The following is a 26362-nucleotide window of genomic DNA, read 5'->3' on the forward strand; positions in this document are numbered from 1 at the left end:
CATAGGACGTCAGACCTGTTGGGTATTCTGTAAACCCCCAACTCCTTGTATGGGAGGTCCATGCTTGCAGTGCCATCGGGGCAATGCCTCCTCTGGTCTAATTATGGTAACATCAGCCCCAGTATCAATTAAGCCTTCGAATTTGTGTCCATCCAGGCTAAGTTGCATCCTAGGCTTGTGAAATCAATAGGCACTGTCCATTGGACATGGGAGGTGGAAGCCCTTATTTCCTCTCTTTGGGGCAGGGCTGAGAGACATTTTAAAGGCATTTTTTGTATGGGGTTACCATCCACATCCATCTCAGACCTGCACTCTCTCACCCAATGAAAGCCTTTGCAGTACCTTGGGCATTTTGAAGGAGGAACTTGACTCCCTTAGCCTCTTTGATAACCTTGTTAGGGCAGGTGCGAGACCAATGACCCTGTCACCCACAAGCCCAACATTTGCCCTTGTCCATCTCGGCCTATGGCTGGCTGGTGGGCAGCCAATGCCTCAGCAAAGGCTATAGCATGGGGCCCAAGCAGTCCCCACATCCTGACAGGCCAGAATCCATTCAGTGACATTCTTGTGCCTAACAGGTGCTATGGCAAGGTAGATCAGCCCTCATACACAAGATCTTTGAGCAAAGCATCAGCAGCCCCCCAGTGACTGATTTTTCTGTTTACACTTTGTTGATATCATTTGACAAAATCAGAAAAAGGCTCACCTGGCTTCTGAATCAATTTAGTTAGTATCACTGTGAGCTGGCATACAATGAAAAGCACACAGCATGCAGAGCCACACTTGCTTGAAGTAATGGGAGGGGTTCCCTGAGCCTGAGCTTAGGGAGTTTCAAAATTGCCATGCCCTACCAGAGTATCAAACCCAATATTTTGGACATTGGCATGCCTATTGCGTTTTGCCTCTTGTTCACACTCATCTTGATAGGCAGCCTTCCATAAAAGGAAGTCACCTCCCTATAAACACGTGCAGGCAATATGTTGCCAATCAGAGGGGGTATTGCCGCATGACTGATCGTATCTAAAAGCTGACCGAACCAGGGGGAATGGATACCATCTCAAGTTCCGCTTTGCACAGCTTTTTTAAGGTATCATGAGAATATGGGTTTCAAATATTTGGGTTTTGTTGTCCCAGTTCAATAGTGACTGGGAAGAAATGTGGGAAGTCATCCACTGTATCAGAGAAAAGAGGCTTAGATGGGAGAGGCTTCCAATATTCCTCCAAAGAGGAGGGGTAGAGGGGAGGGCCCTCCTTAAAGCCAGCATAAGATGGCAGTAGACGGCCACCGCCCTGTAATGGTGGAGCAGAAGCTGACTTGACTTCCTGCTTTTCATTGAGGGGCCCAAGAAACCCTAATTCCTCATCTTTTGTGTCCATCACTCCTGTTTCAGAGCAAGGATCTGTTAGTTTCACTGTGGCCAGGAATGCCTGGGACAAGCCACCCCCGCCATCCTGTTGTTTTATTTGTTCATTTATTTCTTTTAGTATGAGATCATCCTGCTCAGGGGCGTTAAGGGGAACTCCCTGAAGCAAGGCCAGAATGGCAGTCACAATGGGGTAGAATGGCCCAGGTAATGGACGCCCCTCCCTGACTTCTCTCTTTCTGGCCAGGAATAGCACACAAGCCCATTGCTCCAGATCCCAACAGTAGGAATCTGTAAACCAGGGGGCAAGAGCTAGCACTTCATCTAATACCTTAGTTACATCCTTTTCTGTTACCCTAATTCACCTACTCCTGAGGAGAGAAACCAGCATGGCGGCCCAGGGGTGGTGGAAGCTGGATGACTATTTCCCATTCCGGAGGTCACTCACCCTGCAAGATGTACCCAGGAGGACTCAGGAGCAGTTAAGGAAGATGATCAGCTGAGACAGGAATGACACACCAAACCGAAGACTGTGAGCCAGAAGAGGAAGCACAGGAGGAATGAAAGTGACGAGCACCCACTGAAGAGTCACTGGCAAAGGGGGCATTAGATGCCCAAAGTGTTACAGCCCCACATTGGGCACCAGCTGCAGCTACTCTCGTTTACTCTGGGCGCCACCTGCGGCTGATCGCATGGGCACCATCTCCAATCACACGGGCGCTGCCCTTCACTCCTCGCTGCTGCTGCAAGCTGTGGCCGCTCTTCCACTCACTCAGCACCAACGCCACTCTTCTGCTCATCCGGCTCTGTCTCTGATCGTCGCTGCTTCTTCCCAGTCCCAGACCCCAGGGCTGGTGATGAGACTGCAACAGCAGAGGCACATTCAGACACAGGAGACCCGGTTCAGTGACACAGATCTAGTTTATTGCAGAAGGGCACAAGCTTATATAGGAGTAGGGATCCAATCAAGAAGTTACAACTCAGATCTTTGGCAGGGCTGTGTCCTATCATAACATCATGAGTCAGACACCTTATTAGCATAATAAGTTTCAAGTTACTTAGGTTCCGGTTTCTTGTATGGTCCCTGGATTCCTGGGAACCATGTGACCCAGGCTGTTGCAATATCTAAGTGTTGCAATTTGGAGTCTCAAGGGTGGTGATTAGAGAGTGGTGAGCCCGAGGCATCAGTCTCATGATCTGCCAATGGGAGCAAAGGTCACAAGGTGTTCCTTGTGGTTCCAGTTGGTCAGGCCATTGCCTCGGGCCTGCTGTATGGCTGTCATTAAGACTTTCACCCTAGACCCAAGCCTGTCTCACACAAAAAAGGGCATTGCTTTCTCAAGACCAAAGGCCCATGGGTAAGACTCATGCTAGTCTGTAAGAAGAAGAACTGAAAGCTGGGCATTGTGGTGCATGCCTTTAAGCCCAGCTCTTGGGAGGCAGAGGCAGGTGGATCTCTGTGAGTTCAAGGCCAGCCTGGTCTACATAGCGAGTTCCAGGACAGCTAGGGCTACAGAGAGACCCTGTCTCACAAAGACACAAAAAAAAAAAAAAAAAAAAAAAAAAAAAAAGGAGAACTGAATATTTATTTATAATTTTAAAAAGTGAGATAAGGTAGGGCTGGAGAGATGGCTCCCTGGGTTTGATTCCCAACACCCACATCGTAGCTAACAATAGTCTGTAATTTCAGTTTCAGGGGATCCAATACCCTCTTTTGCCCTCCTCTGGTACTGCATGACATGGGTGTACCTACCTACATGCAGGCAATACACTCATATACATAAAATAAAAATAATAAATTTTTTTTAAATAAAAAATTTGAGACAAGGTATCACTATGTGGCCCAGACTGGCCTCGGACTCATGATCCTCCTGCTTCAGCCTTAGTGCTAGAATTCAGACACACACCACCACACTAGACTTAGATGGCCTTTTCAATAGAGACAGAGACCTGATATTTACTGTGTCCCCAACTGGACCCTTAAAAATATAGGGCATGGTGGTGCATGCCTTTAATCCCAGCACTTGGAAGGCAGAGGCAAGTGGATCTTTGTGAGTTTGAGGCCAGCCTGGTCTACATAGTGAGTTCCAGGACAGCTGGGGCTACAAAGAGACCCTGTCTCAAAAAGACCAAAAAAAAAAAATTATACCAATGATTAAGTTCCCGGGGACTATGGAACATCTCTTAAAATGTCCTGTAACTATGGTGAGTCACCTGTCCTCTTGTTCATGGATGCCATGGAGACCCCACTAGATAGACTTGAACCAGTGTCCAGTCTACAAAGAGGAGGGTCAACTCAGAGGAAATATTTCCTCCATGCTTCCAAGTGAAGCCAGCCATAATCAAGTAGGACCTTTGACTTATCTTCACATAGATGGAACTGGTAAAAGAAAGGAGACCCTGCCTCAAAAAGACCCCCCCTCAAAAAAGAAAGGCACCAGGGGCTCCTCCAAAGCCCTTGTGACCCCTGAGAAACAGATCCTCAAATGACCTTAAGTGTAAATATAAATTGATTTATTTGGACCAACTGTATGGTCTTAAACACCCCAAAGGAAAGTATAACCAAAGAGTAAAGTGATCAATATATTTCTTTAACAGTTCAAGGAATTACACATCTCAGATATTAGGCTTAAGTCCATATAAAAAAATTATTTAAACAATTATTTCTCATTGATAAGTTTGTTCTGAATCAGAAAGTGCTGAAAGCAAATCCTGGCTGAAAGCAAAATGGCTGAAAGCAAATCCTGAATCCATTACTCTCAAGTCCAGCCTTGGCAGACAAAAGAAAAATAAGGAGGAACCTTATAGAGGGATGCTTTTGGAAGCTCTCATCAAGAAATCCCAATGGACTCTGATATGAACATTTGAAATTTGCCCTGTTCTGACTTTTTTCTGGTTCTCTATCAAGAACTTGTAATGCTAACTACTGTTGCCTTTACTTCTCCTTCACATCCCCTATTCACCAATGAAGGACTTTCTTTTCTTCCTACAGATAAGAGTTATGAAGTTTGGGAGTCTTTTAGATAGACCCACTGAAGGGGTACCCCAATTGCCTCACCCTGCATCCCTGTTCAGCATGGAAGAAGCCAGAGTGGTCTGCATCTGGATTCCCTATCCACAAGCTGGTAACCTCTTCAGAGGATGGGGTGATAAGAATAGGAGGTAGGAATTGGCTAGGCAGTTAGTGTAAAAAGACCCTAAAGAAAAGTAGCCAGTTTCTTGGCTAACAAGAAATGTCCTTGGGCCTCTTAGCAACATACTCTGTTGTAAAGGCCAAAAATTGTCAAAAGTATTTGGGAGCTCTTATCTAATCCTTAAAAGATTTTAAGTTTACCTCTTCAGAGGGGGGAATGTTAGAGTAGCAAAAAGCCCTATTAAAAAAAGAAGAAGAAAGAGTACGTGAAGTTATCAGAAAAAAAGCGATGGGGAGATATAAGAGGAGTTGGAGGGGAGGGAGTGGGCATGGATTTGATCAAAACACCTTATATGCTTATATGCCTGTATGAAATTCTCAATAAATTTTTTTTTTAAGTCAGACCAGGGGCTGGAGAGATAGCTCAGCAGTTAAGAGCACTGACTGTTCTTGCAGAGGACCCAGGTTTGATTCCCAGCACCCACATGATGGCTACGAAGTGTCCTCCAGTTCCAGGGGAATCCGAAGCCTTCTTCTGACCTCCGCAGCATTGCACAACATGGGTGCACTCACATACATGCAAACAATACATTCATACACATAAAATAAAAATAATAAATAAAATATTTTTAAAAATCAGACCAATAATGGTGGTTTGAATGAGAATGTCCCCATAAGCTCAAGTATTTGAACCCTTGGTCAGTTGGTGGCACTGTTTTGGGAAGGTGGTGGAACCTTTAGGAGATGTGGCCTTGCTGGAGGAATGACATCACTGGGGGTGGACTTTGAGAGTTCACAGCTTCCTCACACTTTCAGTTTAGCTCTCTTCCTGTTTGCAGTTGAAGATGGAAGTCTCAGCTTCCTGCTCCAGCTTCCATGCCTGCTGCCTCCTTCTATAAATTGCCATGTTTGATAGCCACAGAAAAGTAACTAATACACCAATACTTACCTATATCCTTAAAATTGGTATCTTGAAGCTTTCAAGGTAAATACTGTAGCTGATTGTGTGGGCCTTTTGTTGATGAGGCAAAAAATAATAATAATACTATAGAAATTAAAGAAAATGTTAGATCTAATCCAGATTAGAATCTTTGATGCTGAGATCCATATTATTCCTTGGGTTAAAAAAAAGATAGCAAACATCCCAAGACTCACATTTTCACCATGGCGCAAAGAATAACCAATGTGGCCAGTATGGGATCCCAGAGCTCCTATTTAAAATGCCACCACAGAGCCACATACACATCTAATTGTTTTCCAGTAATAAAGATTTGCATTCATGCAAGAGGCTCTCTACTGAGGTGGGTAAAAAGTTGCCCTCTGAAGTCACATGACCCAAATTCAATATCAAGAACAAGAGAGGCTGGAACTTGGATAGCTTCCTTCACTCTTCCATGTTACAGTTTCCCCATCTATACAATAGGCTTGGCAAAAGGACTCTGTAAGATCCCATATTATAATTGGCAGCATCTCTGTGGCCCTCTATCCTGGAGGTCACCAGAGTTCACTAGCAGCAAAAGGTTTTTAGGCATAGCCAGTATACAAGTATGACTGCCTAACAGATGATACTATAAACCACAGTAAAGCATGACCTTGCCAGCACTGTTTACTCCTGTGTTAGCCAGCCCCCCAACCATCCAGTAGTGCTAGCCTTAGAGGACTGCAAAAGGGGGACCCTGACTCAGCATGTGCAGCTCACACAACATTTTTCATTAAATCTTCATTAGACTCACATCCAAATTAATTTTCCTACATATGCATGTTATTTTACTTCTACATCCAGATCAAATTTCAGGAAATTCTTATGTTCAAAATTCTTGCTTAGCTTCAAAGAAACAGCACTTTCATCTCTTTTCAGGGAATAAATATCCCTACAAATGGGGAACAGGACACTGAGCATCTTTCCTTGGTAAAGAACTCATGCCCCTCATCATCGCTAGAAAAATATGGTAATTCTTCCACTGTGCTCTGCAAAGCTAGGAAGCAACCTCACTTCCTTGGGCTTCCATTTATTCATTAATCAGAGATAAATTGGCAAGATTCATTCAGCCCTTGGTATCTTTCCTTTAACCCTGGGAATCAATTACATCTTCCCTCCTGTTGTGGAAAATCTTGTGACTGATTTTGCCTTTTGCCTTACATACCTATCATGCTGGGATGCATTGCTTCCTGTTTAGAAACTGAAATTTATCATGCTAATAGGACATCTGACCCGCTAGAGTGTAATAGGATACTAGTTTGCCATGCTAATAGGGATCCCATATGCTGTGTTATGATTGGACTATTACCCTTATATAAGCCCCTACTTTCTTACAATAAAGCAGATCTGTGTCACTGAACCTGGTCTCCCGTGCCTGAATGCGGCAATGCTGGCACAGATTCCTCACCAGCCCTGGGGTCCAGACCAGACGACTGATCAGAGGAACTAAGAGAGCAGGAGAGCGGCCATAGCCGGAGGAGAGCAACCATAGCTGACGACCACACCTGGTGCCTAAACGTGGGGCTGGGACCCCCTCCCTACAGAGCTGTAACACTCTGAGATGTAACACCTTGGGCTCCTGATGCCCCCTTTCTAGGTGCTCTTCCCATGGTTGCTCGCTGCTTTCATTTTGTTTTGTTCTGCTTTTTCTTCCGGCTCAAGACCTTCGGTTGGGTGTGCCACTCCTGTCTCCGCTGATTGTCTCCTTGAACAGTTCCTGAATCCCTTTGGGTACGTCTTGCAGGGTGAATGACCTCCGATATGGGGAATCATCACCCAGCTGCTGCCAGCCCCTGTGCTGCTGCACTGGTTTCTGGCCTCAGGAGTAGGCAAATTAGGGTAACAGAAAAAGATGTAACTAAGGTTTTAGATGAAGTACTAGCTCTTGCCCCCTGGTTTACAGATTCTTCTTGCTGGGATCCTGAACAATGGGCTTGCATTTTATTCTTGGCCCGAAGTAGAGAAGTCAGGGAGGGACACCCACAGTCTGGGCTGTTCTACCCTGTTGTGACTGTCATTCTGGCCTCCCTTCAGGGAGTTCCCCCCAAAGCCCCTGAACAGGACAATCTCCTATTAAAGGAGATAGATGAGAAAATACAACAACAGGACCCTGGAGATGGCCTGTTCCAGGCATTTCCAGTTAAAACAAAACTAACGGATTCTTGTTCTGATGAAACTATGACTGTTAATGATGATATAAAAAATGAGGAATTGGGGTTTGAGAGCTCCTCTGATGAAAAACAGGAAGTCAAGATCACCTCTGTCCCACCATTACAGGGCAGTGGCTACTCTCCGCCATCTTGTATTGGCTTTGATAAAAAACAGGAAGTTAAGGCAGCCTCTGCTCCGCCATTACAGGGTGATGGCTACTTTCCGCCATCTTGCACTAGCTTTAAGGAAGATTTCCCCCCAGTCCATCTACCCCTCCCTTCCAGAGGAGGACTGGAAGCCCCTCCCACCTAGGCCCCTCTTCTATGATACAATGGGAGATTTTCCACAGTTCTTCCCAGTTACTGTCAATCAGGGACAACAGAACCCCAATGTCTGGAGTCTATATTCTCATGATACCTTAAGGAAGCTGCATAAGGCAGCAGTTGAGAATGGCATTCACACCCCCTGGTTTGGTCAGTTATTAGATACAATCAGTCATTCAGCCAATACCCCCTATGATTGGCAGAATATTGCCCATGCCTGCTTACAGGGAGGTGATTTCCTTTTATGGAAAGCTGCTTACCAAGATGAATGTGAACAATAGGCGGAGTGCAATAGAAATGCCAACATCCAAAACATTGGAACTGATGCTCTAGTAGGTCGCGGCGATTTCGAGACCCCCCCCCCCAAGCTCGGGCACAGGGACCTCCCTGCTACTTTGAACAAGTACAGTTTTGTGTCCTTCTTGCTTTTCGAAGTATGCTGACTTGCGGTGATACCAAATTAACCAAATTGATACAAAAACCAGGCGAGTCTTTCTCTGATTTTGTTGAGAGATGCCAGCAAAGTATAAATAGAAAGATCAGTCATCAGGGAGCTGCCGATGCCTTGCTCAAGGATCTCGTATATGAAAGCTGCTCTACAGAGTGTTGCCTTGCCATAGGACCTGTTAGACACAAGGCTGTCTCTGAATGGATTCTGGCCTGCTGAGATGTGGGGACCACTCAGGCCCTTGCTGAGACACTGGCTGCTCATCAGCCACAGGCCAAGATGGACAAGGGCAAATGTCGGGCCTGTGGTGGACAGGGGCATTGGTCATATACCTGGCCTAATAAGATTATGAAAGAGGCCAAAAGGAGCCAGTTCCCCCTTTAAAATGTTCGAGATGCCGCAAAGGCTTTCATTGGGCAAGAGAATGCAGGTCTAAGGTGGATGCAGATGGTAAACCCATACAAAAGGTGCTTTTAAACTGGCAATGGGGTGCCTCTCAGCCCCACCCGAAAGAGAGGAAGTAAGGGAATACACCCCCCATGTCCAATGGGTGATACCTATTGATTTGCATAAGCCTAGGATGCAACTTTCCCTAGATGGCCATAAGTTTAAAGGCCTAATTGACACAGAGGCTGATATTACTGTAATCAGACAGGAAGAAGCCTTGTCTCATTGGCACTGTAAGCCTGGACCCCCTATACAAGGATTTGGGGGCTTACAAAATACTTTACAAGTCCAACGTCCCGTGGTCTGGACTGACACGGACAGCAATACAGGAGCTATCAAACCACTCCTAGCTGCAGGGCTTCCCCATAACCTGTGGGGGAGAGAAATCCTCTGCAATATGGAGGTTGTTCTAACTACCAATGACAAGGCCTTTTATGACGACCGCATTGTAGACCAGCGGTTAGGTAATGCCCCCCACCCTCACCCCCAATTCTAATGGCCACTGCTCCGCTGCCCAAGCTGCCCCCCATCAAACTAATGTGGGACACTAAAGCTCCCATATGGGTGGAGCAGTGGCCTCTTCCTTCACATAAATTAGCTCATTTGATCTCCTTGGTCCAGAACAGTTAACCTTGGGTCATACTGAGCCCTCACTTAGTCCTCATAATTCTCCCATTTTTGTCAGACCCTCTGTGGTAACATCAATTCGATACAGGGCTTCTTACTCATGTCCACAGAAGAGCTTACACTGCTCTTTGACTTCTTGCGGGGTAGTGATATGGTCTCCATTCCCCGCAAGTTCTCTCCGGAGGCACAATGTGTTGTCACAATGATCAATTCTCACCTGTCCCAAGCATTTTTAAATAGGATACAGCTAAAGTTGCCCATCCAATCACATAGTTATTCCTGCTAAAAACACCCCTTTGGGAGCACTCTGGCAGACTCAGGGCCCCCTGATATGGGTCCACTCTTCATGGAGTCAACTTCACAAGGTCACCCCGGCTATTGAGGCATGGGCTATGCTAGCCCTTAAACTTGTCCACACCTCCCATCTTCTGTATGGCCGCGAACCCGAATCATTGGTTCTTCCCCTTCCACTTCATACGCTCCAGTCATTGTTCCTTGACAACCCTGGCTTCCAAACTCTCCTACTAGTCTATCAGGGGAAATATGACAATCATTATCCTAAACATAAACTCCTTCAAGGAATAAGACAGCTTCCCCTGTCCCTATTTCCCCAGGCACTCCCAAAGTGTAACCCTTTCCTAAGGCTCCCCTAATCTTCACTGATTCTAGTAAATGCAAATTTGGTTATGTAATTTACCAGGAAGGACAACTCTCCTCACATAAGGTTTTCCCTTTCCAGGGATCTGTACAGCTCAGAGAGCTCTCAGCCATGTTACAGGTCTTTCAGGATCTCCCTACAACACCCTGTAATATTTTTTCTGACAGTGCTTATGCAGTTCAGACTCTACAACATCTGGCCTTTGCATCTTTCTGGCCCCGCCAGAGTCCCCTTGATTTGTTACTCTCTTCATTACAATTATTACTTGAGCAGCGCTCTGCCCCTTGGTATATTCAACACTTGTGGTCTCATACCAATCTCCCGGGGCTTCTGGAAGAGGGCAATGCCACCATTGACAAACTGGTCCTGAGCACCACCCTAGACTCCACCCTAATTCAACAAGCTAGAGACTTACATGCCTGCCTCCATCTTTCTCCCCAAGCTACACATAGGCTCCTCCCTACCTTGCTGATTCAGAGCTGTAAACATTTGGTCCATGCATGCTCCTCTTGTGCCCCTCTTTTACCTTTGGGGCCATTACAACCCTCTGGGATGCTCCCTAGAGGCCTTGGCCCCAACAAGACATGGCAAATGGACGTCACTCATTTTTCTCCTTTTGGCAAGCTAAAGTATATCCATTATATTATTGACACTTATTCCGATGTCCATTTTGTGTTGGCCTCCTCTGGTGAGATGGCATCTCATGCCATAAGGACTGTCAAATATGCCATGGTCCTTATGGGAATTCCTTGGCAGATAAAAACAGATAATGGTCCTTATTATGTTTCTGCTACCTTCAGCCATTTTTGCTCTGACTAGAATATTAGGCACATAACTGATATCCCTTACAATCCTCAGGGTCAAGGGATTGTTGACCATTCCCACCAAACACTCATTAAACAAATACAGAAAATAGGGGAAGACAATGATAAAGGACCCTGCTATAAGGACCCCAATTTTGTTATACAACAAGCTCTATTTGTATTAAATTTTCTAAAATTTGACTCCAATGGCCTCCCACCAGCAATAAAGCATTGGGGGGCATTCACTCAGCCCACTCCTGCCCCCATGGTGAGGTGGAAGGACCCTCTCACAAGTGAATGGAAAGGTCCACGCCTATTATTAACACAAGGGCAAGGCCATGCTTGTGTCTTTCCAGATAATCTTCCAGCTCCCATCTGGATCCCAGCCCAAAACATCAGAATTGCCTGCAACAGAAAACCTCCCTCCACAACCACTGACCCTGGAAATGGCAGCCCCGACCCTGGAGGAAGCAGTGCACCCAATGTAGACTGACTTCTTTGTGCCTGGAAATTTCAATGGCATTTGAGCCATGGAGTAGAATTCATGCTTCAGGCTCCTGCCATGACCTCTCGTCTTTACCTCTCTCAGATTGGGGATGCATTTGTGCACACCACCTTACCCAGCTTTTTACTCAGGTTCTTGTTAGGCCAAACTGGGCACCAAGATAGAGTCACTACTGACCAGCAACATGGTGCTCACAACCTGGTGGGCAGCGTTCCGGAAAACAGAAACTAAACCATCATAGTTTCTTGGTAACTACCTGACCTTTGTTTTAACAATGCACCTTAATCATAACAGCAATTTTCCATTTTCATCGCAGCCAACTGAGCAACTGAAAAACACCTGAAACCTGCCCCACCAAGGCACCTGCTACTGACTCACCTCCCCCTATCCACAAAAGAAAAATTCTATAAAATCTAGCCTACTGTGACAAGAAACCACTGCTCCCTTTCTCCCATGGGAGCAGTCCAGCAGCTTGTACACCCTAATAAATTTCTTCTTTTCTCATCTCAGAGTGGTCTCTAGTGGTCCTAGTCTTTTCATGAACCTAAGAGTTCTGAGAATTGAACTCAAGTCCCTGTGCTTATAAAGCAAGTGCTTTACCAGCTAAGCCATCCCCCAGTCCCTAACATTTCCTTTGGACCACATTCTAAAACACAAGCATAAAACTCTTCCTTTCCCTTGCCATCTATTCCTGCCATGTGGAGGCCCTGATCTTCCTCCTGGAGCACACGGCTCTTCTGTTTCTCATACCCTCCCCCTCCCCTTTTGCCCAACCCCAGCCCCTGCCAATCCAGTGGTCTTGTTCCTTCTCCCAGCTCTACTGTGTTCCTCTTATCTCTCTCTACCTCTTTCTTGTGACTGCTTTGATGGCCCCTCTTCCTCTGTTCATCTTCTGTTTGTATTTTCCCTCCAAATTCTCTTGTAGCTTTTCTTTACCTGCATGATGTCTGCTCACTCTTTTGTGCTCTCTTATTCAACCACCCCTACTCAGTGAAAGTTGAAACGCCTTCTCTTCTACACACACACACACACACACACACACACACACACACACACACACCACCCTTCTTGGCACCTTTGTGCAGGCATCTTAGCCTCCACAGCCCAAGCTGCATTTGGTACTTAACTGCAAACTAACTCTTTTCCTTAGTCCCACATTTTTATCAGCTATTGAGTTAGTTTATTGCCTCATAGGCTAAAAGTTTAAGGTCCTTTTGAACTTTAACAATAACTTTATTGGCCAGATGTGGTGGCACATACCTTTAATCCCAGCAGGAGGCAGGAGGTGGAGGCAGGCAGATCTCTATGAGTTTGAGGCCAGCATGGTTTACACAGTGAGTTCCAGGCAAGCCAGAGCTACATGGTGAGACTCTGTCTCAAAAAACAGAAGCAAAACCAAAATAATGATAATAACTTATTAAAAGACAGGAGACATGGCTCAGCTGTTGAAATGTGCCACAAAAATGGAAGGACTTGAGTTCAGCTCCCTAGCACCCATGTAAAAAGTCAGTCTCAGCAGTATGTCCCTTTAATCCCAGTGCTGAGGAGGCTGAGACAGGATCTCAGGGGTTCACTCCAGCCAATCAAGCCAAATAAATGAGCTTCAACTCAGTGAGAGCTCCTGTCTCAAAAAATAAGGTGAAAAAAGTATATATACATATATATGATACATATATACATATATATGAGATATATATGGTGGAGAGTGTTTGAAGATATTGATGTCAACTCCTGGCCTCTGCCCACATGTGCATGCACACCTGAATACACACACACACTTTATTGAGATACAAGCATATATTCTGTGGCTTTTCCTGGGCAGACGTAATGAAACATCTATTCACCAAATATATAGAGGGCACTAACAGACCAAAGAAAGAATTCTAAGTACTGAACCAGTAAGTTTATTGGGGTTATTTAAAAAGCATGGGTGACTCAAAGGCAGTTATATAGCTGGGAAGTCCCTTGGATGACTTTCTTATCAACAGCTATACCACTGAAGATTCCTACCTGAAGCATGAACAACTTGTGAACAGCTATACCACTGAAGAAGATTAAGGGCAGATGCACTCCCAGATCCTCTCCCTATCCCTTATATAATCCCAGGGAGGGACCTTATGAGGATCTCATGAAGCCTCGTGAGCCCTGTGGGCCTTCTCCTCCTTCCACAAGACCATGTTAATAGGCTAATCGTGAAAGAGAGCTCTCATTCAAGGTGGCAACAGTTGCATCCAACCTAGAGGAAACAGTTCACACATGACACAATATCATGGATCATCTAGCACATCCATTCACATTGGATTGTGCTAGTTAGCTCCATCACTGTGACAAAATACCTAAGAAAAATCATCTTCAAGGAGAAAATGTTTCTTTTGGCTTACAGTTTCAGGGGTTTTAGTCCATAGTCACTTGGCTCCATTGATTCTAGACCTATGGTGAGGCAGACCTATCATGGTGGAAGCAGGTGGAACAAGCTGCTCACAGGAAACAGATGAGGATGATACCAGACACAAGGTATATCCTTCAACAGCACCCTCCCAGGAACCTACTTCTTCCAAATAGGCACCACCAGCTCCTAACATTTCCACCACCTCCCAATATCCCATTAAGTTATAAACCTCTCACTGGATTGATTCATTGATGAGGTCAGAGTCCTCATGATTCAATCACTTCCCTTTAAAAGTCTTACCTCTGAACTCTGCAGCCAACAGTGGTACTAAGCCTTAAACATTAGCTTTTAGAAGGCATTTAAGATCCAAACCATAGCCGGGCGTGGTGGCGCATGCCTTTAATCCCAGCACTTGGGAGGCAGAGGCAGGCGGATCTCTGTGAGTTGGAGGCCAGCGTGGTCTCCATGGTGAATCCAAGACAGCTGGGGCCACAGGGAGACCCTGTCTCAAAAAAAAAAAAAAATTCAAACCATAAACAGGCATAGTAGAGCAGAGGCAGGCAGATCTCTGTGGGTTCTAGAGCAGCCTAGATTACATACTATATTAACAGATTTATGTGACTCTTACTACAGTCAACTTGAGAACATTATTAATCATTTCCATATCCAGTTTAATGTACTTTTTCTGCCATGAATTTTTCTATTCTAGGCATTTTATACAAATAGAAAGATGCAATATGTAATCTTTTTTTGACCACATGCTAAAGACTCCATCACTTAGCGTGTTGTTTTCAAGGTTCACCCAGATTGTGGCACATATCAGTACTTCATTCCTCTTTATGAATATTCCATTGCATAAATATATCACATTGTCCATTCATCAGATGATCAATATTAAAGTTGCTTCCATTTTTGGCATTATGAATAATGCTATGAACACTCACATCTAATTTTTATGTGGAGGTATGTTTTCCATTCTCTTTGGTATACACATAGGAATAGAATTATAATTCCATGCCTACCATTTTTTAGGAACTGCCAAATTATCTTTCAAAGAGGCTATACCAGGGTAGAGGAAAGTAATCTCTATGAGTTCAAGGCAATTCAGGGCTACATAGTGAGACCCTGTCTCAAAAAGACAAAAAAGAAACTAGACCGTTTTACATCCCCACCCCAGCATTTCATGAGGGTTCCAGTTTTTCTATATCTTAGGTAATATTTGATATTATCTTTGCTATAATCTAGACATCTAAGTAGGTATGAAGAGGTTTATCATTGTGCATTCAGGGGTGGCTAATGATTTATGGTGCTGGTTGTCAGGCCTGTGCAGCAAGTTCCTTTACTGCTGCACCATCTCGCCAGCCATGGCTAATTTTGAGTTGCAAGCATTCTTCTTACACTTTGATACAATCTCTTATCAAATACAGAATTTTCAAGTGATCGCTCCCATTGTGTAGATTGTCTTCTCTACTTTCCTGATGCTATCCATTGAAATGCAAAGGTTTTATATTTTAGTGAGTTTCAATTTTTTTTATTTTCATTTGTTATTCTTGTCACTTGTGCTTTTGATGTTACATTCATCTAAGAAGTCTTTGTCTAACCTAAGGTCAAGGAGACTTACCTCTGTGCTTTCATGTAAGAATTTTAGAATTTAACCTTTAGATTTAAAACTATGACCAATTTGGAGCTAATTTTTGTGTATCCCATAAAGAAAGGGTCCTGCATCATCTTTGCTTTTAGCTTATAAATACTAGTAAATTTTAAATATTTTTATTTTTTAATTTTTATTTTATGTGTATAAGTGTATTGCCTGCATGTATGTGAGTGTACTCATGCTGTGTAATGCCACAGAGATCAGATGAGGGCTTTGGATTCCCCTGGAACCTGAGTTAAGGATGGTTCACAGCTGCCATGTGGGTGCTGGGAATCAAACCCAGGTCCTCTGCAAGAGCAGTCAGTGCTCTTAACCACTGAGCCATCTCTCCAGCTGTTGTATGTGTATAGATTACAGTGTGATATTTTGACATAGGTATACAGTGTACAATGATTAAATTAGAGCAATTTGGGGCTGGAAAGACGGATCAGCAGTCAAGAGCACCGGCTGCTCTTGCAGAGGACCCAGGCTTGGTTCCCAGCATCAATATAGAGCTAACCATCTGTAACTCCAATTCCAGGGGCTCCAGCATCCTCTTCTGACCTCTGTGGACACTGCAAGATATGGGTGTACTTACCTACAGACAGGCAATACACATATACACATAAAAATTTTAAAAATAATAATAAATTAGAGTAATTTCCATAGCCAGTGCCTCAAACATTATATATTTGTGTTGGAAATATACAAAGTCTTCCTGTTTTGAGATATACATAATAAATTATTATCACCCCATTATGCTATAGAGCACCAGAACTTATTCCTTATATCTAACTATAAGTGTATGCCCATTAACAAGCCTCTATTTTCCCCCTCTCCCCCTTCTTAGCTTCTGGCAACTATTATTCAACCTCTGCATGTCTGAGGTCAACTTTTTAGCTTCTACATATGAGAACATGAAGTATTTGTCTTTCTGTGCCTAACTTATTTTATTTAACATTATGTCTTCCAAATTCTTCTGTTACTACAAATGACAGGACTTCACTCTTTGTAATGGTGTGTGTATACCATATTTGCATTATTCATTCTTCTACCCCCAACTTCCTCCTTTTACATTTGACTATCAGGTTGTCTCATCATCATTTGTCCAAAACAACCATCTTTTATTTCTCTTTATTTTTATTTTATCTCTTATTCTAACCTGCCACCAAACTTTGGGTTTTCTCTTTTAAAATACTGAGTTACACTTCTGCCAGTTCCCCATCAAGGCTTCAGCATCTCAGTGCCAGGTAAGTGTATCAGCAGCACCTGTCCTCCCAAGCTCTTTGCAGTCCAGCCCTCCTGAGAAGCTTGTAGATACACAGCTGTATTTCCATCCTTACCTGCTCCAGAGCCCACAAGTTCCTAGTGTACACAGTATGGGGCAAAGGACTCTCTCTGACTTCTTTATCTGTCCCTACCTTGTTTAAACTCCAGATTCTTAAATTCTGAGTTGCAATCCCAGATAGGGTCACAAAACTGAATGTAGGGATTCCAAAAAAATAATGGGCAACAATAAAAAGTGTTCAAATGTTCAACAACCAAACACGAATTCAGGGGCTAGAGAGATGGCTCAGTGGTTAAGAGCACTGACTACTCTTGCAGAGGACCCAAGTTTGATTCCCAGCACCCACATAGCAGCTAACAACCATCTGTAACTCTAGTTCCAGGGGGAATTTGACAAGCTCTTCTGGCATCTGAGGGTACTGCATGACATGGGTGCACTTACATACATGCAGGCAATACACTCATACATGTAAAAATAGATTAAAAAAATTTTTTTTAAACCAACAACTAATTCAAAATCAAATGTGTGATGAATCTGAGGGGCTTCTGGTGGTGCTTCCCCCATGTTGCAAAGCACAGTTTCACTGTAGCCTTGGTTCTGAACATACAACATGCATGCTTCATGTTGAGCATGCTCTCACAACACGAAATACAAACGAATGGTGCCTGAAACACTTCAGTCATATTTGAGACTATTGTACATTATGAACTGCAGTATTTTTACTGTACAAAGTTTTCTGCTCTTATAAAAAAGATAATGGCGCTGGGATGTGGTAGTGCTTACCTTTAATCACAGCACTTGGAAGGCAGGCAGAGGCAGGCAGAGGCAGGCAGATCTCTGTGAGTTCAAGGTCAGCCTGGTCTACATAGTGAGTTCCAGGCAAGCTGGGGCTACAGTGAGACCCTATCTCAAAAAAAACAAAACAAAACAAAACAAGGCTTAATTGCTGTTTGAGCTGCTGACGTGAGTTTCATTAAAAAATTGTCATTCAATGAATTTTGGCTTTGAATTAGGATAGAATTTCCAACAATTTCTGCAATGGCTCTAAATATACTCCTGCCATTTTGGACTACATATTTATATGAAGTGGCACTCTCAGCATCAACAATTATATAATCAAAATATCTATCAACTCTGAAAAATGTTGAAGATGCTCTATGTCCTCCAGTATCAAAGATTTAATTCTTTATGTAAAAATAAACACATCCATCTCATTAGTATTTGTTTTCATCTTTAATAGCTGGTAAAAATCATGTATACTAAATTATTTGAAAAAAATTTATGATTTATTATCAGTGTTTCATTTATATCCTTATTTTACATATATACCTTGGATTATATACCAATTTCTTGGGGGAACAGGGATCATGAGTGGAATTAGTTTGAGAAGCTCTGGTCCACAGGAATAAATCAAAGACCCAAAACATCACTGTTCAAACCCTGGCTGAAAGGGGAGTTCCCTTTCCACTCCTGTCTCTTCTACCTGGTCTCCCAATCTCAGCTCCTTGCTTCCCCTATTCTCTCCTCTGGGCTCCTTCTGTATTTGTGTGTTCACTGGCACAGGACAACCACTCACACAATTCCAATCTACCTCCCAACAACTTCGAGCACTTATTGCGCATCTCCGGAACTCACAACAAGCTGCAAATCTGACAGGTCATACAGATGCTATTTCTCTCACCTGCAAATCAAGACAATTCCATGATATAAAGAAATTTCTAGTTTTACATCTATTACTGATCCATTTGAAAGTTTAAACTCAAAAGTTAGCTCGAAGTCTTCAGCTGAGGAAACATTTTCTTGAAGGGAAAAACTTGGTCACCAAGCCAGGCTCCCAGCATGACTTGAGACTGAACCCACCGGGAAGGATGAAGAAAGAGCTGTTCTGTCAGACGCAAGCGTTAGGGCATCTGTGATCTGGTCTGCAGCTTGAACAGGAAGACCAACCACTCCAAATCCTTAAGGTTAACTGAGAGAGTCTCCGATTGCAGTATCTCCCCCCGCCTCCACCACCACCTTAAAAAAAAAATCTTTCAGTTGAAGAAGCAAAGTTTGATCCCCTTCCATGTCGAGATCTGAGAACAATAGCAGCTTTCTGCTGTAGTGTGACTTCAAAAGGCCGCCAGGGACCGCTCTGAAAATGCTGGGCTGTAGATGACTGAAACAAGGCGCAGCCATCCTCCCGAGGCTCCATGCCCATTAGCACTGGAAAATCCACCCTACCTCCCTCCAGAGCCTCTACGACAGGGACCACTGGTCCTGCACTAACCAGGCACAGGCAAATGCAGGCAACCAGAAGGTAGAGCTTTGGCAGAGGGTAGGACAGACCCAGTGGGTAAAACTGCTATAAAAGGCCAAGGGAGTAAGACTGCATTGAGATGACCTAAATGTGGAATTTTTTTTTTTAATCCACAAGTTACTGTCAGGTTGGGTTTATGCCCTAGATAGCTGTTAGTAAAAGCTCGCCAAGTACAAGATGGGGCTCGAAACAGTCACACCAAAGGCCAAGGGGAGCGCGGAGCAGGTCAGACCCCTTGCGCAAGTGCAGGTGCGAGTTCACCTACCCGCCTCTGCTGGCTGTTGGCACCCTGTGGGCCCCTTGCTGCCCGCCAGCCTGCGAAGAAACTGAGACACAAATTTCCCAGTCTCCTGCTTCTCAGAGAGCTGCTAGGATGCCCGCTAGCGCGCCGGGAGAGCCTAGTATTCAACCTCCCCGCCCCCCCTGCCCCCGCCGTGGTGAAAGTTTGCTCCCAATTCCCCGCTCCCCCACCTCCACCCCCAGGCGGGAGGACCACATAGGAATTCCCAATTCCTCGGAGCACAAATACACCCATCAACAAAGGAAAGCCCATTAAATCTTCCCTCCTGTGAACTCGCCCCCAAGGATACCTCTTTGAACTGACCCCCGCCCCGCAGCCCTGGAGCCGTTTGGGGCGCACCAGCCCTCCCGGACTGGCTCCCTCCCTCCAGGCAGCGCACTTTTGCAGCACGCTAGGTCTTTGATGTCTGTACAATATGGCAGAGCAGCCACGCGCTCTTTCCCCGCGCGGGGACTTTGTGTAGCGGAACTGACATTTGGCCTTGATACCTGTATCTCTTGGTGATTGCAACAAATTTCTAAAATAAATATTGTACTTTGATCTCCAGACATTGCATTTTTAATGGACGCTCCAAACATTACTTCATTAAGAAGATTCCCCCCTCCTTTTTCTGGAGCTACATAGAAAGGGAGGGAAGTTAAAGAGTTCTGCGAAGTCTCTCTCCAAACTTTGGCTGGGACCTGAGAAGGCTGGAATCCTGGAGAGTTTCTAGAAATGTGGGAGAGGGGAGTACTGTGCACCGTTCTACAGACTCTGCACATACCGACTCCACAAGCACTCTACAGAGGTCCACAAGCACTCTACAGAGGAAGCGCATTTTACAGATGGCGAAGCAAAGACTCAACTTACCAAGATTCTCAGCGGCTAGGCAAGGAAAAACTTGGCTTCAGAATTTGAGCTATTATCCGCCTTGTTTACCACTGGTGGTGGTTTAATTGCTAAAGCATCTTAAAGGAAGTTAACGCCTGTAAACTGACTCTTGCCTTTTTGGTAAATTAGCTAACGAAGATGCTTCCAGCTTGCCTCATCGCCTGGGGCGGGGCGGGGGGAGGGTTGCTATTTGTAAAAGCTCAAAAGAAGAGGGAAAGTAAATAATGGCCAAGGAACCCGAGGGCTTTGGAGGCTGTCCCCGCTGGGCTTCCTGGTCTCAGATGAGCCCGCAAGTAATGTTTCTTTCTGGTCCCAGGGCTGGTCGCTGCACCAGTGTGAGAAGGTCTGTCAGGCCCTGTGCAAACCACTAAGTCCTCTTCCCTTCCCGCTTCCACAGCACTCCAACATCACCGAAGAGAAGCGAGAGTGCGATGGGGACAAGGAGGGAATTGTCAGTTTGGGGCGTGGGTCAGTGTGCGGCCTGTTAGTCATTTCTACTAAGCTTGGGCGTCCCGGGCGTGGGATAATATGGGTTAATGGCATGGTGTCACGACTCTTGGACTTGCGAAGGATACCGAATACAGCGCAGGCTCGGAAGCCGCTGGAGATAGACTATCCTCTTGCGTTAATTTGGGAGCTGGGTCACCCCGCCCTGGAACAATAGTCCTGCTCGCACCATGGTCCCCTGACGCACAGAAACTCTGGGTGCGAGCTGAGCTGGTTCAGGGCTTTGGGGGGATGGGGGGAGGACGGGGACTGACGACCTCAAAGATTGAAGATCTGGTAGGCTGAGAGGCCCGGGTGGGAACCAGGCTACTTCTAACTCAAGCTGCCCACTTCGTTATGCAGCCACCTAAGCCACGCTGCCCCACGTCTGAGGCAAGCCTGGCCCTCAAGACCCCCAATGTGGTGAGGACCTCATGGGGCCCTCCAGTGATTCTCTTTTGGCTCCAGGAACTATTAGGGGATCAGATGCCAGCGTCCCGGCCGGAGGAAGGCGGGCAGCCGACTGACCCTGCCCGTCAGGCGTCTACGACCAAAAAAATTTTGAGAGGGACATAATCTGGAGAAGACTTCTGTGCCTGCGACAAAGCGCTCTCTGCGCCGGATGATAAACTAGTTTCTTTCCAAGGATGACAGAAACAAGAGTTTGCATAGGCGTTTCTTTCCCCTTTAGGGATGTCCTCCCTGATTTGTGGTTTGTAGAACCACTAGGGGTCGGGGATGTTACCTCCCTTGTCTTACTTTTCCAGATTAGCTGTCCGGCTTGTGACAGCACGCACCTGGTGATGCGTACAAAGGGTACCAGCGACGTTGGGGACTCCAGATCAGGCCTAACAAATAGCACACCTGCGCAGCCCTACTCCATGTACAGGACTGCTTGCCCTGGAAGTACAGTCCGCAGGGGGTCAGCCCCGTCGAGTGTATGTTCCAGGTTGTCCTGGAATCCTGCCAAGCTCGGTTCTGGAGTAAGCGGCGCGTGTGTTTTTTCCCTACATTCACTCTGCAAAAAGTTGTATGTAGCCTGAGGAGAACTTGCAGGTCTTTGGCTGGAGTCTCCACTTCCCCCGCGTCCCCTGCTCCCCGCTCGTCGCTCGTCGGGGCGGGCAGCCCTAGAGCGTGTGCGCCACCCACTGCCGCCCTGGGAGGCCGCCTGGCCCCGCCTGGGGTCACAGCCCTGCCAGTGGCTCCGCCAGCGGGCGGGAGGGGCGCAGGACAGACACGCGGCCCAGCGGGTGCGGTAGGTCCCACGCCGCGCCCCCGGAGCTCGCTCTGGTCCGCATTGGGCGTGTGTGGAGTAAGTACAGGGAAGTTACCCTCATCCCGGTCTCAAAGTACCGGGCCTGAAAGCTGAAGGCAGATTTTTTTTCTACAGATAACAAAGACACTTTGTCACTTTGGGCGCTGCCTTGGTGCAAATCTTTAATTGCAAGTGGGGGCGGGGACATTGAGTGTCTTGAGCAACCCAAGCGCGAGTCTCCAGGCGGCAAGGCGCCCTTTGATCAGGAAAATCCAATTATTTGTGTATATACATTTCCCACATAGTGATTACTTCATTAATTGTCCCGCCTTTATCTCCTCCCTTCCCATCCCCCCTAATAATCAGTTCTTTTATCCAGACCAACAAACACACCATAGGAGCCTTGTGGATTCAAAGGATTTGCTTTCGCTTCTGAAAGAGCCGCTATTCTTTGATGATTGGGTAGCGGCAAACTTCAAAGCCATAAATCTTTCCTCTGACTGGCTGGCGGCCCAGCAAAGCCCTTATCAAATTCTTGGAGGTGATCCTGAAGCGCTCAGACCGCGCGCGGGGCGAGCGAGCGGGGCGCGGGCGGGAAGGACCTGGAGGCACGCTGGGCGGCCGTTCGTCCTCGCCTTCGGGTGTCCATGCCTCGGTGGCAGAGTCCCGCTCAGCGACGAGCGGCCTACGAGCTGTAGCCATGGCCGCTGTGGCGGTGCTCCGGAACGACTCTCTACAGGCCTTCCTCCAGGTCAGGATGGGCTGGAGAGGGGCGGGGACGAAGGACGGTGGGAAGGGCCGCGTCGGGGTCTGTCCCCCGAACACCTTCTGTCTGTAGCGGGTGAACTCAAGTCAGATCTAGGCGCGCCCACACCAACTTCACACCTAAACGGTGTGTGTGGCTTTTGGGCAAGGATGCATGGATTTGGAGGGGGGAGGGTTCGGAGGTGCGGGAGTGGCTGAAATCTGGGCCTGGGTCACCCCGCTGGGCCCTCCTGCTGGCTTCAGCCTGGGGCAGATCAAGAAGGAAAGCTAGGGCTGGGATGAAAAGAGAGAGCTTAAAAGATGAGAGGCCGGGCCGCCCCGCTGCCAAGCTGTGGGTGTTCCCAGGCTCTTCCGGACCGAAGCGTCCGGTGCGAACCTTTTGGTCCCTTTGCCTCTTTTGCGCAGCCCTTAAAGGCTGGATGGCGTCTCTTCCAACCAAGTAGTTTAGCAGGAAGCAATCGAGCGTCGGGCGTCCAGGTAGCGCAGGCACTAAAAGTTTCCCAGGACCCGTGGGTGCGTGCGTGGGGTGCGGTGGCAGGGGAGGGATGGCGGGGCGGAGGAGGGGTGGAGGTATAATAGCGGGTGTGGGGGCGGCGGGCCTGCCCCGAGTTGGCGCTGAGAGTGCTAACCTTTTGTGTCTTCTCCGCCCTCTCTCGCCGCCGCCCATGCAGGACCGCACCCCCAGCGCCTCCCCGGATCTGGGCAAACACTCGCCCCTGGCACTGCTGGCCGCCACCTGTAGCCGCATCGGCCAGCCGGGCGCGGCGGCGGCGCCGGACTTCCTGCAGGTGCCCTACGACCCAGCGCTGGGATCGCCCTCCAGGCTTTTCCACCCGTGGACAGCCGACATGCCCGCGCACTCGCCCGGCGCACTGCCACCTCCGCACCCCAGCCTGGGTCTGACGCCGCAGAAAGCACACCTGCAGCCGTCCTTCGGGGCTGCGCACGAGCTCCCGCTCACGCCCCCAGCGGATCCCTCGTATCCCTACGAGTTCTCGCCTGTCAAGATGTTGCCCTCGAGCATGGCGGCTCTGCCCGCCAGCTGCGCGCCCGCCTACGTGCCCTACGCCGCGCAGGCCGCTCTGCCCCCGGGCTACTCCAACCTGCTGTCCCCGCCACCACCTCCGCCTCCACCGCCCACCTGCCGCCAACTCTCCCCGACCCCGGCCCCAGACGACCTCCCCTGGTGGAGCATCCCGCAGTCAGGCGCCGCGCCAGGGGGTTCCGGGGTTCCGGGGTCCAGCCTCTCCAGCTCCTGTGCCGGGGGCCCCCATGTTCCCCGCTTCCCCGCCTCCGCGGCCGCTGCTGCAGCAGCTGCCGCTGCACTGCAACGCGGCCTGGTATTGGGCCCGTCGGACTTTGCACAGTACCAGAGTCAGATCGCCGCGCTGCTGCAGACCAAGGCCCCCCTGGCGGCCACGGCCAGGAGGTGCCGCCGCTGCCGCTGCCCCAACTGCCAGGCGGCGGGCGGCGCCCCTGAGGCGGAGCCGGGCAAGAAGAAGCAACACGTGTGCCACGTGCCCGGCTGCGGCAAGGTGTATGGCAAGACGTCGCATCTGAAGGCGCACCTGCGCTGGCACACGGGCGAGCGGCCCTTCGTGTGCAACTGGCTCTTCTGCGGCAAGAGTTTCACGCGCTCGGACGAGCTGCAGCGGCACCTGCGGACTCACACGGGCGAGAAGCGCTTCGCCTGTCCCGAGTGTGGCAAGCGCTTCATGCGCAGCGACCACCTCGCCAAGCACGTCAAAACACACCAAAATAAGAAGCTCAAAGTGGCTGAGGCCGGAGTTAAGCGGGAGAACCCACGGGACCTATGAGCGCACCCGGCACTCGCGCCTAAGACCTTCCCAGCACCTCAGCGGATGGCCGGGGAACCTGCCACCGAGGCAGCTGGCAGGCAGGAAACTTGATAGACGAACTTCCTATGTCCTATTTCAAAGTGAAGCCAGGCTGCCCGGCCCTAAAACAGAGGGAGGGGTAGGGGAGACAAAGCTGGGAACTGGGTCGCGGTGGAGAGCCCCAGGTTACCCCAACCAGAATGGTTCCAAAGTCCCAGCCAAGGCCACCACCTGCCTGGTGGACCTACAGTTCTGCGATTCCACCCTGGCTGATCTTGCTTGTAGGAGTAGGCGCTGAACGAACGCAGGACCTTGGAAGATTTAAAACAGGACTCCGGTTTTCGCTAGGCCCGGTTTTGGGCTTTGTACAGGTTATTTAAAAATAGCTTTGTTCAAGAGTAATTATAATTATAACATTAATAAGTATTTCTGTTGTCCTCAGCTCCACGCAGAGCTACAGCATGGTATGTCTCTGTAAAGCGATCAGCAGTTGCAGCGTGAAAATAAATACGTTAATTTCAGGGTCACCTCAGGAAGACCCGGTAGAGTTGGTCTCATCTGATCTTTCCTTCTTCCTGGAGTCTTCACAGAGCCATCAGGTTTTGCCAGGGATCTGATGATTCTTGTGTTACAGGCGTCTTTGGTTTGTCAAGTTCTGGGCAAGTGACCTGTATGCATGGGTAGGGGTTGAGCAGTCAGTGTTCTGATTAAAGAGGTGAGCGCAAGCTCTCCCAGTTCCAGCTTGGGCTTCTTTCCATGTTACTTAAGACTTCACCATGGGCCTGCATGTCTGTTGCACAAAGAAGGCAAATTCCCTGTGCTTCACATTTGTTGTACTCTCAAGACAGGTCAAGGGGAAGGGCTTTGTCCTCAGAGCCCGCTCCAAGTGAGATTTTAGAGAGTTAAACCCAAATTGGCAGCTCTTAGGTAGTCTTGGTTGAAAATCAAGATCACTTCCGGGTGTGTCAGCCTGGCCATAGACGTTTGTTAATCTTAACAAGTCTTGTTTTCACCTTAACCACCAGGAGGTTTAATTCATCTTGTAGCTTGGATTTTTTTTTTTTTTTTAAAGAAAATTATTGGAGTAGATTTTCTCAGGGAGGAACCAGGAGCACCGATAGCCTGGAGATATGGAAACAGCCCTTTTATTTAAAAAAAAGACAAGACAAAACAAAACAAAAAAATAGACGTCTCGCCTTTCTCTAACATTTAATGTTTACAGGACTTTTTTCAGGTGTTTCAACTTCTTGGTGTTTTGTAATATTTGAGTATTCAAACCCGAAACTTAAACCTCGATGATCAGTTAAACCTTTTCATTTAGATCCTGAAAAAAAAAGCACGATGTGATTTAAATTTTGTTACCTTTTTAAACTAAGTGTTATGAATGCCAAATTGCAGTAAATAAATTTATCATGATAGAAGTATGCATATATGTGTGTACATATAATATTTCATACCTACAAGCTTGCCTACAACCTTTTGTTTGAGGTCAAACTAAAGGGTAAATTTTTAAAAGCTATACGGATTCTTGAAACTTGTTTGAAGTAAAACACAAACACCAACATAACTGAGAAGACAGTAACTTTTATAATCCTAAAAAATAGTCTTTTACTGTATAATGTGGGACAAGACAGCAAATGTATGTAAGACTCTTTGGGGAAATACGCCTTTGAGTTATGTATTCTCTTTAGAGACTTTTGAACCATTTAATGACAAATCAGAATGCAATTTGGATCTTCACTTTGGAAGAACAGCGAAAGTTCAAGGGTGTGGCAGTTTTGAAAGCAATAGTGATACAGT

The 26362-nt window shown here is 47.0% G+C and overlaps 1 protein-coding gene across 2 annotated transcripts; it reads left to right on the forward strand.

Moving 5' to 3' along the window:
• The first annotated feature begins 22164 nt into the window (after positions 1–22164).
• Sp5 (Sp5 transcription factor) lies at positions 22165–25896 on the forward strand. 2 transcript variants are annotated; one of them, XM_008855236.3, is made up of 2 exons: positions 22165–22710; positions 23396–25896. In XM_008855236.3, exons 1-2 carry the CDS (start codon positions 22660–22662, stop codon positions 24539–24541), a joined length of 1197 nt encoding a protein of 398 aa, XP_008853458.1. In that variant the 5' UTR covers positions 22165–22659; the 3' UTR covers positions 24542–25896. The 2 variants fall into 2 exon arrangements, with proteins under 2 accessions (XP_008853458.1, XP_029413135.1); XM_029557275.1 differs by lacking the exon at positions 22165–22710 and adding an exon at positions 22724–22851.
• Positions 25897–26362: the final 466 nt, after the last annotated feature.

Source organism: Nannospalax galili, unplaced genomic scaffold, assembly GCF_000622305.1.
Source record: "Nannospalax galili isolate Female #2095 unplaced genomic scaffold, S.galili_v1.0 scaffold346, whole genome shotgun sequence".
Lineage (NCBI taxonomy): Eukaryota > Metazoa > Chordata > Mammalia > Rodentia > Spalacidae > Nannospalax > Nannospalax galili.